Raw genomic sequence first — 17,103 nt, forward strand, 5'->3', positions numbered from 1 at the left:
CATTCTCAGAAGTCCTCCAGCCCTACATGATTGGGCTCAATCACGTACTTCGAAACTGAAGTGGGTGTTTGGTTTTTGCCGAGAATCCCCCTGCACAGGGGGAGACCTGTGTAGAAGGACCACAGGCCGTGTGGGGCCGCACACACCTCTGACACCCACTGCATCTTCAGGGGGTCATCAAACCCACCTTCAATCCCACAGCTTCTAGAAGACTCTTGGACCCCGCGGAAGGCTGCTGTGCTTGGGGTTATTGTTATCACAGGGAAAGAGGAGAGCTTCGACTCAGGTGGGAGAAGGCGCACACAGGGCAGGGACCTCGAGAGGTGCCAGAGGCTGGGTTTCCGGGTGTGCTCTTCCTGCAGAGTCAGGGACATGTCACTTCCCTGGCACTGACTGTGACAGACGTGTGGGGTACTGACAACCGGGGCAGCTCCTCTGAGCCTCGGTGTTCAGAATCTTTATCCGGGCTCCAATCCGTAGGAATGGTTGACCGCCCGCATGACTGGCCTTCGTCTCCAGCCCCTCCAGGGGGTGAACTGTGTGCACCACAGCTCCCCCCTCCACCACATCGTTGGCCAGCCCCCACGCTAAATCTCATCGTTACACAATCCAGCATGACTCTCGGGCAAACAAAGACACTCCTAGCAGGCACAGCATTTCAAGGGTTTAGATACTGCTCTCCCAAAGCTAGGGACTGTGTGGGGACTGCTCTTGAAGCAAAGTTAAACTCTTTACTGTACAGTTTTGAACATCTTTCTTTGGATGGCGAAGGAAATAAGCTTCCATTCTTGGGACCTTGCTGCTAGAATGGCACTTGGTGATCAAAGCGGAATTCCAGGACCATTTTCTTCAGGGACACCTGGCGTTAGCAAAATGCAGACTCCAAGGTCCTCTCCCAACTTACTGAATGAGAGTCTCTGTGATAGGAGGCCTTTGGAATATGCTTCTGATGGCACTGCTGAGTTTATCCTGGATAAGCTTTTGATTCTCAAACGTCATATATTTGGAAACAACCTTTAGCATAGTTTTTTTCAAGCTGATGTCACTAATGTATCCTGATCCTAGAGTGAGAAGATACACATTCTTACTTTATGCTCTCAGGGCAGATGCTTGTGGAATCTAAGTCACCATTCCTTATGTATGCCTGTCACCGAAATTATGGTTTGCCTTAGGAAAATATGTGGGTTTCCTTGCTCAGAGTATCTATATTATAATAGTTTGGCCTCACTGGCAGGAGCATTTCTATTCATCCATTCATTTATTCACAAATTGTGCCTACTCTGTGGCAGGCATTGTTCTAGGTGCTGAGGATCTAACAAAAATGAACAAAACAGAAAATGCCTCTGCTTTAGTGAGGCCAGGAGCACATGTATATTGTGCCAGATGGTGATACAATACATGCTACGTAGGTAAAAAAAAAAAAAAAAAAAAAAAAAAATTTTATCAGGAGAAAGGAGAAAAGGAAGCTGAGAGAGGGATTCACTATTTAAATTGGAAGGTTTAGGGAAGGAATTTCTAATATGATGACATGTGAGCAGAAGGGTAAAAGAGCAGACATAGAGTTATTTGGGTAAAGCAGACACAGAGTTATTTGGGTAACAGTAAGTGCTAAGGCCCTGGGGCAGGAATCGAGTGGACAAGGAAGCCTTAGGTGATGAGGTTAAAGAAAGACTAAGAGGAGCAGAAGCAGATACAGAGACTGCAGGAAGCTCTTTCAAGGAATGTGGCAACTAAAGAGAGCCGAGAAATAGAAATAAGGTCAAGAGAAGTGTTTTATAGTGGTGGCGGCTGCTAAGATGTTCATGTAGGAGTGATCCAGTAGAGAGCAAATGATTGGTTGTTGTAGAAGAAAGGGGAGGCTATAGATGGAGCACCCGGCCTTAGGTAAGAGCAGAGATAGTCCCTTTACTTCTTCCCTCTTTTCCTCACCTGTCTGATTCTCGCAGGGACCTTATTTGCCATCTACCTTCCCCTTCTCACGACCCTCTCATGGTGCATAAATCCTTTGGTCTCCTGATGTCCACTTAGCCCTTCCTTCCTAAAAAAAAAAAAAAAAAAAGAAGAAGAAAATATATCCAGAACATTCTCGACTGTAGAATGAGGCTAAAATATCTGGCCTGCCTATTACCGGTTTCACTGTACGGGTCAAATGAGAGTTTGTGCAGAATAACCCTACCAATCTTTAAGCTTCATTTTAAGATGGAAAAAAACAAATCATTATCAAAACTGCAACAGCATTAGCGCATCGGCTCAGCAAGCTCACTGTGCATACCCGGCCTTGCCTTTTCCCTTTACCCGTTCCATATTGAGTGACCGCATGTCTAAATGTTACCTCACCTGCTGAGAGAACTCGGAGACCAAAAGTCTGTTATTCTGGCCAGTTGTTAAATTTGTCACTCAGTACCTGAATCCTGGAGGTGATTTTTTGAAGAAAACTTGTGTTGAGTTAGAATGAGAGCGAATAGCGCCGCCTGCTGGACCTGGAAAGGGGCCGGACCGAGAGCTGTGTGTGGTTCTTTCCCATTGACTGTTTTCAGTCCCTCGGATGGAGTGGTGAACCAGACGGATCCAAAGGGCATTTCCTCCATCTAGCCTCTTCTCTGAGGCCAATATGCCACCTTGAGCATTTCTCTTTTCACGTAATCTCTTTTCGCCCTGTAAGGATTCAATATCTAAAATTATCAGCAAGACTAGCTGTATTTCATTTCATTAGTTCTCTTAGAATCTCTTGCAAATTAGATCACAGAATGTCGCCATGCGAAGGGATCTTCGAGATTGTCTAGTTCAGTGTTTTCAAACACATTTTGGCCACAGAAAGTCTTGGAAAACTATCATTTTAGACACCAATCAACTGAGACCCAAAATGTGAAAAGGCAAAGCTACAACTAGAGTCGAATCTACTGATTCCCAAACTATTCCCTATAACAGGGAACATGCTTTCAGCTGTAATAAAAATGGCTCAAACAATGGTGGATGTCTCACATGAGAAGTGTTGAGTGGCTCTGGGAATAACTTAAGAGCTGACCAACATCACCAAAGGCCCAGGTTTATGCCATTGTCCTCCCTGTTCTTCTCAGCAGGTCTGATTACAAGATGGCCCCAGCAACAACAGGAACCACAACCTCCACCCAAGATGAAGGGGTATAAAGGGGCTGACTGTCTCTTCTCCTCTGAGCTAAGAAATTTGTCCCAAAAGAACCCTAAAGACTCTCCTCATACCCTGTTAGCCAGGAGGGAATGATACGTCCCATCATAAGTGGGTTACTGGCAAGGAGAGTGAGATTGCCAAATTCGACTTAGACAAATCCAGATTCATTTTCTGGGTCTGGGGCAGGGCCATCCATACCTGAAGTGTACGATTCTGGGGCAGGACAGAGATTCCTGGACAAAACTGGAAAGGAGAACTCTGGCTATCTATTGGAGGAGCATTTCCCATGGGTCTCCCCAATTTCTGCTTGTCTTCTGAGCAAGAGGCATCAGTAGCTTTGTTCAGACCTTCCTAAGGATGAGAGGACAGCACACAGTCTTGGAACATAGAGGTAGATTTCTTTCCTGACCAGGATTATAAAGCTAATGTCTCTCCTCAGGGCAAAAAATTGAGCTGGTTGTCTAGCCGCCCCTTTGAAAGAGTGGGGTTAAGGTTCAGGTCCCTCAGCAGTGACACAAACGCCCTGCATATGCGTCATCCATCTGGGCTGCTCCACATGCCCCCCCCATGGAACTTGGGGGACAAGAGAAATCAGTGTGGACATGAAGCCCATACCGCCTGCTGTGCTGTGGACAATGTGTCTTTTGTCTCGGACCCAGGAGGCTTCTGCCTTCCGCCAGCACCCAGGAAACCATGGGAGACTATGTTGTTAGTTTATCCGAGTGGGTAAAATCTCGGACACTTCCCAGTTCTTGACACTAATAGAAAGACAACCATCTGTGTTTGCTACAGCCTTCTTTCCCCTGAGGCACACCCGATACATCCCATCCCATCCTCAAATACATATTTCTGGAAATAAGATTGCTTTCAGCATGTAAGAAATTCCTGTCTTAGTGGCAGAAACAGGGCAACTCTGCAGCCTCCAACTGGAGACACTCACATTAAGTAAGGACAGTGTCATTGGTCTGGTGTCTTTGATGCTGCCTCCCTTTTATTCGCTCCCTGACTCTCTCTGTAATTATCTCTTTTAAAATGTCAGCTCCTCTCACCCAGAAGAGCAAGAGCAATCAGCCACAAACTGAACTTTAGAAGCTTTTAAAACACACTTGCCGTTTGACTGGGAGATGGATCCTCAAAGACATCCCTTAGCAAAGTGAGGGGAGCTGACATTGAATGACTGAAAAAAAAAAAAAGGAGCCCTTTTCTTTGCACTCACGCGGGGCCTGCAGCCCCTTCCTCAGGAAGCCAGAGAAGGGATGTATGAAAAATGTTAATATTTCTACACCAGAGCCTGAGTAGAGGCCCTTTAAGGAGGAATCTGCTTTCAGAGGCCTTTGACCTTGAGTGCCTCTTACTGCGCCCAACTGGTGAGGGGACTGAGCTACAGCAGGATCCTGGAGACGTCTTTGCCTTGTCTGGAGTGAAGTGTTGATGTTAAGAAGACCACGGACCAGAGGGAGAAACACGGGATCTAGTGTGAGAAGCAGAGAAAAGAGTGTGGACATTTCCTCATTAACCGTTGGTACTCGGAGTTTCTCCAAATGGTGACAATTTAAAGACCTGGACAAAAATCCATCATAGCAGGAAGAGAGGAGGAGAAGAAATTAGAGCAGCATTTACCCCTCCAAGTCAAACCTTAGGGTTAAACTCAATTTATCCCTAAATTCTATTGCCCTGATGGTTGTTGATGCCTTTAAAATGAAACAATCTTTCCTACTTAGCTCGGGAAACTTTGTGCTCTTGCTCTTCTGACAACTTACATTTTAAAATGCATCTGCTAAAACATACCACTACAAGAACACAACAGATTCAGTCTTAACACTGGAGGCTACTTTTCCCCACTGACTCTGCCGGAAATACAGGGAAAGATCATTCAGTCCGTGAGTCATACGATCGTTGGCCTGCATTCTGATTATTTCCAGAGAAACCTTCATGAAGGTCACTGGCCTCCACTGAGTCACAGTGACCCCTGGAGGCATGAGCCCCTAATATAGAGGAGCTACTTCACCGGAGTCCATGTAGATTCACCACAGGTGTTAAAATTAAAGTTCTCTTTCTAACGACATAAAGGATCAAAATTCCTTGGTACAATTAGGTTGATTAAATTGAACTCTGCGTCTAAAATCCCTGTAGCTTAATAAAGTTAATGCAGCTTTCAGAGGAACCTGACCTAGAGGCAGGGAACAGTCTAGGTCCTGAGAGAATCTGGCCCACTGCAGTTTTCAAATTAGAAGTTTGATTGCTTGCGACACCATCTCAAAATGGTACCAGTCCAAAGAAGCTGAATTTTCCATTAGCCTGGGAAAAAATGACAGATATTTAATTAAACTGCTTAGAGATTAGTCAGAAGGCTGAGTGGATAGATAAAGGGACTGAATCTCTTTATAAGCAAAGTTAGGAAATCCACTCGCGTGCCGCGTCTTTAATGTCGAAAAGAACTCAGCAAGCCAAAGGAGCTGGGGACCTGGGTGCCGCTTTCCCACTCAGCTGCCTCTCCTGCCAATCACAAGAAAAATACACATTCAAAAAGCATGTTTATAAAGTGTTAGGTGGTCACTGAGGAAATTAAAACCTAAAATGTGAAGTAGGAAAGCTACTTACAGCCAAAGCTGCCAAAGCAAACCACCCTAATCCATTTTTCTCTTGTTGAAAGGTGATTTATTACGGACTTTGAGCAGATCTATGAAAAAAGAATGATTTGTGGTCAGTGTTGGAGGGTAGGTTGTGAGAAGGATCCAGCCGGCCTTCCAGATGGGGAATGACCGAACTGCACAGCAAATGGTTCAGGAAAGGGGTTGCTGTGCGGGAATCTTGAGCTACCTTGTGGATAGCCACAGTGGCCCAAAAAAGATGCAGGTCACCTTCATTGCCTCAATGCTCACAGCTCCCTAGCTTTCAACAGGAACCGCAAGGACTACATTAATGAAATACAGTTTTGTAAGCTCTCCCAAAGCAGTAGCTCTCAACTCTAGCTATATATTAATATTTTCCAAGGAGCTTTTTAAAAATACCAGTGCTCTATGCCAGACCAACCGAGCCAGAACCCCTGCAGATGGAGCTGGACATGGGTGTTCCAGAAAGCTCTCCAGGAGCAGGTCACTGCCTTGGGAGCTACTGAAGAGTTACATCGTGTGTAATCAACAGATCAGGGGCTCGGAAGCCTGACAAGCCTGGGTTATGGTCCTAGCTCCACTGCTCACCAAACGTAAGACACTCTGCACGTGCTTAACTTCTCCAGGTCTGGGTTTGCTTATCTGGAAAGAGTCAATGATGGTAACCTCTTGCCTCTTGATAAGCTTCTAAAGATTGAGTAAGAAAATAAATGTATTCCCCGTCCCCGAGCCGCATCTATTTCCCTCTCGTCGGAGGAAATATGGTTAAAGCGGATTGATGTTTTATCCTTCCTCAAGTGATTTTGCCATGAACTTTTGTAGCAAATGATAGGCTTAGATTATTTCTCTCTCCCAGCTTTGTTTTTCCTCTAGAAATCACTGCTATTTGGTTATCTGGGAGGAAAATACTCATGTGCCTCTCACGCTTTCTGCTCCTCCAGCTGCCACCGAAGTGTCCTTTTCGTTTGATGTCGGAAATGGGCCGGTGGAGATTGTGGTGAGGTCGCCCTCCCCTCTCAATGATGACCAATGGCACCGGGTCACCGCGGAGAGGAATGTCAAGCAAGCCAGCTTACAGGTGGATCGGCTGCCCCAGCAGATCCGCAAGGCACCCACAGAGGGTCACACGCGCCTGGAGCTCTACAGCCAGTTGTTTGTTGGTGAGTAATAGAAAGGCCTTTGTGACTTTGTTGTTATTGTTGTTGTTGTTGTTGTTTTAAGATTTTATTTATTTAGAGAGAGACCATGTGTGCGTGAGTGGGGGGAGGGGCAGAGGGAGAGAGAATCTCCAGCAGACTCCCCACTGAGCACAGAGCCCAACGTGGGGACACGGGGCTCGATCCCAAGACCCTGAGACCATGACCTGAGCCAAAACCAAGAGGCGATGCGTACGACTAAGCCACGCAGGTGCCCCGTCTGCCCCCGACACCCGTTGGTTTTAATAACCTTGACAATGGAAAAAATCAAAGTCTCTGGAATGTTTTGATAGCGGTCCTTCCAAAAGTAAGAGTCTAGGCTTCGTGTAGTCTCCATCAAGACGGAATGAAACAAGGAAGATGACTTAGGAAACCTAAATCTGGCTCTGCTCTCTGCTTTCCGGAGCTCGAGGTCCTCAGCTACAAAATCAGAGGGGAGGCTGGGTTATCGCTGAGGTCTCCGATCTGTGCAGAAAGAAAGAGAAAGAAATGAGTTCCCTAAGTTCAGGTTTGCTTGAAATGATAACGAGAAATCTGTTATTCCTTTTTCTGCTCATCCTCAAGGTTCTTGGCAGAGAAGGATGTGAACTCCTCCCCACATACTATCTTTACAGGAGAAAGAGATCAACACTGAGAAATTTAAACAGAGCAGAAGTTAAGCATCCTTTGCAAGAAGTCAATCTAGCCTCAGTTTGGTCTTTGCTTTTGATATATTCCAGCTGAAGCTAATGTTATTTCAAATCAATACCTGTTTCCACGATGAAATATTAAATTTTGTTTTCCAGAACACTGACGTTTTAGGGAATTAGCCATTTTTCCTCTGTTGAATGACAAGAGAGCAAGTCTGAAGGACTTTCTGGCTATGTGCCACCTTAGACCCCCTCTCTGAGTTTCTGGGGGTTAATTGATCAAGTCAGTCAACTGTGGCCGTCCCAGACCAAGCAAAACCAGATGTGACCTGCTTGCTGCTCATAGTCCTACCACCTGTCACCCCATGGTAGAGCCTCACTGAGGGTCTGCCAATTTTAACAAGGGCCAGAGCCCCACGGTGTCTTTCATAATTGTGTTGGAATGCTTTAAGAACATTAGAAAGTCACAAAAAGAACAGTAAAATTGGATGTCAGCTCCTTCGGTGCAATGCGGGCAGACTACAAACGTGTTAACTTAGTTAGCTTTGGAAGTAAGACTGACTTGTTAACAAGCTATGTCATCAGGGGCCGTGAAAGAGTCAACGGTTTTGAAATAAAATACTCCTCGTCCCCAACTAGAACCCAGGCCCTTCCAAATCCTGCCCTCAACGTTTTAGTTCTCAAAATTATGCATTACTTTTAAAATTATTTTTTTATTAATTATCAGGTCCGCTGATTCCTGTTGCATATTGTGAGCAAATTTTGCTTTATCGATCCATCTTGTCCAGATGACTTAGGACAAGTTTTGTTTTCCTCAGCCCTGTCCATCTCAAGCATGCTGGTTAAATTCTACCTGGTTTTCATCATAACAGGTGACCCTAACTGACCTGAGTTTCTTATTTTTCTAAGCTTGTCCCTGGGTATAGAGGTCCAGCTTTCTTTCTGTCCCTTTCTTTCCACAGACTATAGCTGTCTCCAGAAAATTTGGAGACCAAATAAAGTTGTAAATGGAAAGAGAGAGGGGGGGAGCATTTGTTATGGTCTTCGGAAGAATTCTGATTTGTTTAAACAAGAACAGCTTAGAGGAAGAGAGCAGTAGAGGACCGAGGTGAGAATTCGACAGAACAATTAAATTGGAGAGACGGGCAGAAACAGAGCATGTCAGGAAGAAGACTGAAGGGGATGGGAGGGAATAAGCATGGAAGAATTTAGGAGAGGGTGTCACAGGAGGAGAGAGTTCCATGAAATTCTGTGTGTTTGTTATTGCCAACTAATATCAAGTGCCGTGTGTAAAATCAGGCTAGAAAAAAAATGTTCTTTGAATTTAGCAATTAGGAAACCACTGGTGACCTGGGAAGGAAGCTTCGGAACAGGGGGCTGCCATGATGAGTCAGCAGCCGCTTTTCACTTGATGAACGCGAGGAGGTCCACGTCCCCGTTTCTAATTTCCTGTCGGCTCACGGGTGGGGTGATGCGCATCTCCCAGACACGAGCTGTTGTGCACCAGTGTGAAAAATATTGTTCTGCGACAAACGTCCTCTCCACGGGTGGTGGGGAGGGGGGCTTATTTCCAGAAAGAAAATCAGTTCAGCAGCTATGAAATCCCGGAGTCAGCGATCCCAAGACTGTTCTGACTCCCGCTCTCGTAGGAAGCTCTGTCCTGACCAAGTGTCATCCCTTTCCCCCTTGAGTCTCCTGTTTCTTCTAATAAAGGAGCTGGGTTTGTTGGTCTCCAGAATGTCGTCCACCTTCAGCCGTTTGGGATCACGTGTCTCGAGACGGGTTAAAGCGGCCTCAGCTGCCGAGCGGTCATCCTTCCCGGTGTCGTGTGGTTAACGTGGGCTTTGAATCCCATGTCTGCCACTAACCCGCTGAGGGACCACCGGCAGGTTATTACTCAATACGGCCGTGTTAGATAGGGAGGCCGTTCCTGCGTCTCAGGGTGGACCGAATCCGTCCAGGAGGAGCGCTCTGGAGAACGCCTGGCATGAAGTCAGACTCATGAAGTATGAGTTACTTCTTGATCTTTGCTCTTACCTTCACTCCCTTAGCTTTCGTCCTCCGTGTAACCCTCACCGCCCCCTACAGAACCTACTTCCAGCCAGCTCGTTCCTTCGGCCCTAAAGCACTGACCCGATCTGTGATCCCTTTAAACCCACACACCCTGAAGGAAAGTTCCCCTGCACGAATGCCCCTTGACATCCAAAATCAGGCTGCAGCTCCCCGCCTGCTGACCTGCCGCAGGGGCCCCAGGGCAGGAGAAGCAAGCAGGGGCCCCAGCATGTTCTCAGTCTGCCCAGGAGCCAGCAAGCGGCCACGTGAAAACACGGGTGTCAGCGTCACAGCTGAGACATACGGCAGAGTTGCCCAAGAGCTCCTTCTCCGTTCTAGAAAGGAGAGGCGGAAACAGACTGGAAGTCCTTCTGGGCTTTGCACACCGAGTGGGCTCTAAGGGAAGGACAGGCTCGTGCCTCCTTTCTCAAAGTAACTGAAGAAACAGTGAGAAGAACAGTCCCCCTCGCTCTTCATCTAGAATATAATTAAAAGCTGTCTTCGAAAGAGGATGAACACACAGGTGTTTAGTTTAGGCAGTAATTCTCATTACTGTGAGAATTATTATTACTGCTATGATTCTGCTTTAGTCAAAAAGTAACAAACTTAAACGTGAAAAGTGACGTGGGAAGAAAGAAGCAGTTGCTGATATTTGTCTGCAAAACGCAGGAAATTTTCTCATGCTTTTGATCCAACATGAGCAACTAGCATATGATGAGCTTCTGGGATGGCCCAGCAGAGACACTTAAACCACATGGTGATCTGTAGCTTCGACCAGCCCAGGTGCTCAGACCTCCATCCCCCATGGCAGCCAAAGGGCCCTCTTTTTTCTTAGGAGGCGGAGAAGAGCAAACATGCTCAGGGTCATTATCTAGGCCTGAGCAATGCCAGGCTGGACCGAGCCAGAGTCCTCTTTGGCATAGAGACATCCGGGGAGCTGGGGGCCCTGGCAGCTGCAGCCACGGTGTCAGGGCTAGGAGGGGGCGGGGCGGCTGCTGGGCCATCAGCCTGCAGCCGACGGCCAGCCCAGGGCATGGTCAGGGAGCTGGCGAGGGTAAGCCATCGCAGAGAGCCAGGCGGGCTATTCAAGGCAGGTGGCTGGTGGAGGAGTGCATTTGCAGCAAGCCAGGCACGGGTGAGAGCATGAAACTGTGCTTGACAGGAGGAGGTCAGAATTTGGGAGAGCAGGAGGCTGCTTCGGAAGGTTCGGGAAGATTCAGTCTCCTAAGTGGCTCTCTGAGAACCCTGACTAATGACAAATGCCCAGGCTCAACTCACTCGACCCTGACCTCTTTTGAAATCTCTCTGGCGGTTAAAGGAGGCCATCGCTTCTGTGCAAGATGTAGCCCCAAAGGAGCTGAAAATTCTTGCTCGTTCCTTCAGGATCTTCTGTGCTCTGCAGAATGTCTGCCTGGCTGGAGACTAAAGCAGGAGCGCTGCCCTCAGGACTCAGCAAACCAGGGCAGCAGAGCCTGCAGGCTCCTGTTCCTCTAGCACTTTGTCTGTCAGGAAACACCTCCTGAGCTGCCACTTGAGTTCATGGACGAGGTGAGGTTTCTTAAATGGATTTAGAAGTGAATGAGGACAGAGCGCTATGCTCATTGTCTGAGCTCCGCTTCGCTAGCGGCCCCATAAAACAGCCCAACTTCCCCAAACTCCATGATATAGCTTGTTTGGTCAGCTGGTCCTCACCCCCTCTGTATTCCAGAATCGTGAGTGGATCATTCCAGTGCCATCTGAAACGCAGTATCACTGGGAGAGCAAAGAGAAAATCAGCATTTGTGGTCTGCCAGGGAGAAAAATGGAATTCCAGGCAGAAAGTGCACCCAAATCTGTATGTGAACAGAATGGTTCTTTCTAGTATCCAAAAAGTTTAGAGTAAAAAAATGTACAGTCCAAAGAGCAGGAATGAAAACACAGAAAATATGCTGCTTGTTCCTGTTTCCTGCAAACCTGCCTCAGTAGCAACAACACGAGTGCTGGCTGACACATCCTGGGCTACACTTCAAGGTCAAGTGTGCCACATGCTTTGTTCACCTCTTCTAAAGTAAATAGTATTACTGGTTTCTGCTTTATTGTCACAGTGAAGAAACTAAAGCTAAAGATTAGTTCACAGCCCAAAGTCGTGCAGCTGGTAAGAGACAGAGCCGGGGTTTGATCCCTCGCAGTCTGATTCCGGAGACCCAGCCCCGAACAGTTCATCTTGTCAAAGCCAAAATGACACCCGCGTTAAACAGGCAAGGAAGATGTCACTCGAGGTTACTGCAGAGGGGACACCGGCCGCAGCTCAGTCGGAGCTCAACTCCCCCGAAACAGTGGAAGGGGGCTGTTTTTCGTGTGTTGTTTTTTAATTGTGGTAAAATACACAAGGCACGTTTCTCAGAGCTAGGGTAGGAGAGATCATAGGCTATCTGTTTTTGCTAACAACTTTACCCAGAGGAAAAGTACACTTTCTCCTATCTTCAGGGCAGGAGGTGGTTTTACAGCTCGAGAGTGAGGGGCCCATGCTCCCCTCAGAAACTGAGAGATACTGGAAGTAGTAGCTCCCTTGAAGTTTACATTTCAAAGAGATGACTCCTGGGTCCCCAGAAAGACAATCCTGGGTTGTAAAACTGGCAAAAAGACTCTTGTGAAAAGATTTACATCTCAAAGGGGAAGGCAAAGAATTTACAATTACCGGTTTTCTTAAGTAAATGTTTTAAGAAGAGGGAAGTCAGGGGTCCAGGGTCAGGAAGAAACCAGTGGAGTGTTGAGTCAAGCTGAGGGGAACGCTGCGGCCATCTTGGTCAGTCTATACCAGTGATTCTCATCTGGGGTGATGATGGGGCCCACCAGGTATCTGGAAAAGCGTGGTGGCTTTGGAGTTGCTACCTCCAGCAACAGGCTGCAGGCAGAATTCCCGAGATGCACAGGGGAATCCATCCCAACAAAGACTTGTGCATGCGCCTCAGAGGGCAGCAGGGCCCCCATGAGGAAACACTGCTCTCAGTTATGGAGTCTAGAGTAGGAGATGAGGGGGTCAGGCCTAGCCTTAGTTGGCCCTGGCAAGTATTCTGTGCATTACAAAGTCAAAACGCAAAAGATCAAGGCAGATGGAGGACAACAAGCAGACACAGACACAAAGCTTTAGGATTAAGAAGAGAAGCAGAAGCAGTCTTGGTGGGGAATGAGCCGCCTTACTTGAGAGTCTTCGTGATACAAAAATAAGCTGTTTTTTCTTTTTTACTTACTTTGGTAAACACTTTGTAAGGGTTGTCAAAGTCAACACAGATCTCCCTAGAACCCACGGATGCCTAGAGAACGTCCAGAATTCTGATCTTCCGTCCATGATCTCCCAGTGTAACTGAACCCAAGTCCATCTGCCCGATGCAAAGCAAAGCCAACCACGGAGACATCAAGTTGGCAGCAAGGAAAGAGTTTCTTCAAGAGGAGGCCAAATGAGGAGACATGAGGAGACAAGCCTCAAATCCACCTCCCCAGAGGGGGAGGGAACACGTTTTTATAATCGGAGGGGTTGAGATTACACACACATTGATGGAAAGGGCAGGGTAATTTAGGACTATTCATGAGGAAAGATGGGGCATGTACACTGAGTGACATACATGTCACTCATGTATGACATACATCCTGTGTTCAGCTTGGGGTGGAGACTTAACGTCAGAATGAGGCAGGGATGCCTGGGAGGCTCAGTCGGTTGGGTGTCTGCCTTCGGCTGGGGTCGTGATCCCAGCATCCTGAGATCAAGTCCCACATCAGGCTCCTTGCTCAGCGGGAAGCCTGCTTCTCCCTCTGCCTGCCGCTCCCCCTGCTTGTGCTTTCTTGCTCTCTCTCTCTCTGACAAATAAACAAATAAAATCTTTAAAAAAAAAAAAAAAAAGAATGAGGTAAAATTCAGCCCCTGACTCTTGCCTGGTGAACTGGGAAGACCCCGAGCCCTGAGGCCTTGCCCCAGACCATCCCAAAGATGTCACCAAAGGCTCTTGGTCTTGTCACGAGAAAGAATTCAAGGACAGACACCCAACACAGCGGACCAGCAACACAAGTGGTAAAGTTTAATAAAGTGAAAGTATGCTCCCACGATGTGAGAGCAGGAGAGCTCCGAGGAGAGAGCTGGGCGCCTTGGGTTTCTGTCTTTTATTGACAATTGTTAACTAGGGAGTGGAATATTCATTACTTGGGGTGGGGATTTCTTGGCAACAGTTTTGTGCCTTTTCTTCCTGATTTGGTCAGGGGCTTCCGGTCATGGCACTTGCTATCTTTGACCTGCCTGGTTTGATCTGGCTTCTTGTGGAGATGCTGCCAGGACAGGCTTCTGACTTTCCCCATAGTTGGCCTCTAGGTATCCTGTTAGAACCTAACTAATGACCAACTCTAACGACGTCAAGAGGTAATCTTAGGACAAAGAGAAGGAGCTATGGGCATGCCTCAAGAGCCAGGATGAATGGGACGGGGTCTTGGGCTCATTATCTCAGGTAAGGAAAGCAGGGCTTTGCTTGTTCACAGGCTGGAACCATATTGCCTGACTGTGAGTCCAGGGTTTCTGCAGAGACGGCTAGTAGGTTTGTTAGTGGGGACTGAAAGACACGGCAACTGATTAGGAGGAAGCAGTTCTCTGAAAAACAAGCTTGAAACTTTTTGCTACTTTCAACCTCATTAAGCCTACAAGGCAAGGTTTCACGGCAGCATCCCACCCACTGTCCTTCTTGAGATACTTTCTGCTCTTGGGTTCCGTGGCAGTGTACTCACCCGCTTTTCCTCCCGCCTTTTGCTTGCCATGACTTAGTCTCTCCTGTGAGTTCTCTTCCTCTCCATGACCTAGATGTTGAAGCGTCACAGAACCTTCCTCTCTTCTCCACCCATCCATTTCCCCAGGTGATCTTATCCAGTCCGGTGGCATCCAATACTATCTCTGGACCAATGGCTCTTAAATCGAAATCTCCAGGCTTCACTTCTCTCAGGCATTCTGCTTCCATTGATCCAACTGTCTCCTTAGTATCTCAGCTTGGATGTCTACTGGTCATCTCAGAGAAAACATGGCAGGCTCTTAATGCCTACCCCAAACCTGTTCTTCCCCCAAACTTCCCATCTCAGTAAATGACATCGCCACCTACCCATTTTTGCTTGAGCCCAAAATTTGGAATTACCCTCGATTCTTCTCTTTCCCTCATCACTGCCCATCAGTAGTAAGTCCTGTGATTCCACCTCCAGACTGTGCCTGAGATGGGTCCGCTGCTCTCCATTAGCACAAGTCCTACCCGAGTCAAAGCCATGGTTGTTTCTTGCTTGGACCATTGCAGCAAGTCTTGTAGCTGGTCTGCACAGTCTTGGTATGTGCCACGGACACACCAGGCTTATTCCTGCTCTAGAGCATTTGCACTGGCTATTCTTTCTGCCTGAAATACCTCCGCAGACACCGAAAAGGCCAGCTCCTTCTTGTCCTTCATGCCTCAGCTTCAGCTACCTTCTCAGGGAGGCCTTCTCTGACGACTCAACCTGATGTCACCAGTCACTTCCCATTTTACATTCTCCTTAGAACTTGTGATATTTTCATTTCTTTTTGTGTCCTTACCCTAGAAGATAGGCTACATGACAACAGAGACCTAGAATAATGCTGCAGTGGGTGCCCCGTGAATATTTGCTGAGTAAGCGAATGGTATAGTGTTTGTTACTTCTCTGAGTTAATAGTCATGTTGCCATCTTTGGAAGTACCTTTTTCACTGGGTACCACAGACTGAAATCAAGGATGACAGAAGCCAAAAAAAAAAAAGAGAGCGAGAGAGGAGACAGAGTCTCAGAATATTATGAAAGCTAGTATCTCAGAGCAGTGTAGGCCCTAAATATAGTTTTCAGTCTCCTTCTTTCAAGTGGAGGCCCTGCCTGTCTGGCAATAGCTGAGATGCTAGCTAGGACCCTGATGCAAAGAGGTTCTCCCTCGACCCTCATAACCCCTCCCCTGGTTCTCCCCCAGCCAGAGAGACGGCGTCATGGCGTGGTTGGAAACCACAGCCATGGGTAAAAATAATAAAAATAAAATGATTTGCTAGGTAAGATCTCGTATACATATCACTAGATGAAATCAACAAACTGTCTACGAAGCAAAAGGGCAAACAGAACACAGAAGCTCCTCCATGGGCCCTCACAGCTGCTCACCATGAGGATCACTGACACTTACTCTTGTCTTAGTCCAACTGCACCTTCCACCAGCTTCCGCCTGCAGGCCACGTCTGAGTTTCTGCTCCTCTCAGTAGAACAGCCTCTGCCCCGCCCCACCACAGGTGAAGTCACCCACTAGCAGCCACCATATGTTTTCCTACCCTGGCCCTTTAGTGGACAAATCTTATTAGCTTTTACAATCCCGGCTTTCGATTTTACAGTTAGAGTTTTAACATTTTAAGTAAGTGGTGATAGCCACTATTTTTACCTTGTTTTCTTACACTCCCAAGGTAAGCAGATGGACAGTGTACTCTTAACCTCTTCTGGAACTTCACAAGGTAGCCGGTTAATGGCCTGTTTTCCAGGTGCTGAGCCACTTTCCTCAGGCAGAGGTCACGTGTGCGGATGCGTTTAGAGAGATTTCGGACCTAAGGAAAGAGCCAGTCCAATTGTTCCCCTTCTGTGTGCAATAGCTCATGTGCCTCTTCAGGGACTCTGTGGTCTTCACCCCAGTTTTCTCATGACCCCCGGCTCAGTCTGATCCAGAGAAGCTGTTTTAATGTAAAGGCACCTGGTTTGCCGTCAGCGTGGAAGAGTTTTTTCAAGAGATTTGCCATTTCACATATATATTTTTGATTCTTTCAGTAAGGACTGAACTAAAGTTCATGAGAATAAATGACAACTGTCACACAGAAAAAGATTCTAATAAAAGAGATTAGTATCATGATACAAATATTGGGGAAGGGATGGGTGCTCACAGCCCCACCGCCCACCCACCCCCATGATTCCCTGAGGACGCGAGACAACACCCCAGTTCACTAGCCTGAGCCAGCACAGTTGCCCCATTGATGCCTCATTCTGCCCTCCCTTCCTCCATCGGCTCCGCTGTCGCGGTCCCGCTGGGCGGGATCGCCCGGGGCCCACTCTTCACCTCCTGGTCCCGTCGTCACATCCTGGTGGTGTTCCTCGTTCATTTTAATTTCACTTTCTTAGGTTTCATCTTTCTTCCCAATTCTCAACTCCATTCTCTCCCCATCGCCGGCACCCACTCGAGTGTATTTTATGTATGGCCTCCCAGCCCCACTCTCTATATATCTGTTCAAAATATATGTATGTTCTGGAAACTTCATAGTATTGCCTTTCACGTGTCATAATTTATACAAATGATATTGTACTACAAATCTCATCTGTTTCTTACTCTTTCACTCAGCCTTATGTTTTTAAGATGTATTTGTATAGCTCTGTGAATTCTGTGTGTATAGTGTTCCATTATGTGTACACTGACACTTTATTTATTCCGTCCTCTAAAGATG

The 17,103-nt window shown here is 47.2% G+C and overlaps 1 protein-coding gene across 1 annotated transcript in view; it reads left to right on the top strand.

Moving 5' to 3' along the window:
* CNTNAP2 (contactin associated protein 2) overlaps window positions 1-17,103 on the top strand; it is a 1,403,550-nt gene that overhangs the window by 1,186,825 nt on the left and 199,622 nt on the right. The window contains exon 17 of the mRNA XM_088018399.1: window positions 6,702-6,920. Coding sequence (XP_087874525.1) covers window positions 6,702-6,920 — 219 coding nt within the window. The remainder of the gene's footprint in view (window positions 1-6,701; window positions 6,921-17,103) is intronic.

Source organism: Eumetopias jubatus, unplaced genomic scaffold, assembly GCF_037043125.1.
Source record: "Eumetopias jubatus isolate StellerSeaLion01/CBP00866 unplaced genomic scaffold, mEumJub1_p1.0 scaffold_14, whole genome shotgun sequence".
NCBI lineage: Eukaryota > Metazoa > Chordata > Mammalia > Carnivora > Otariidae > Eumetopias > Eumetopias jubatus.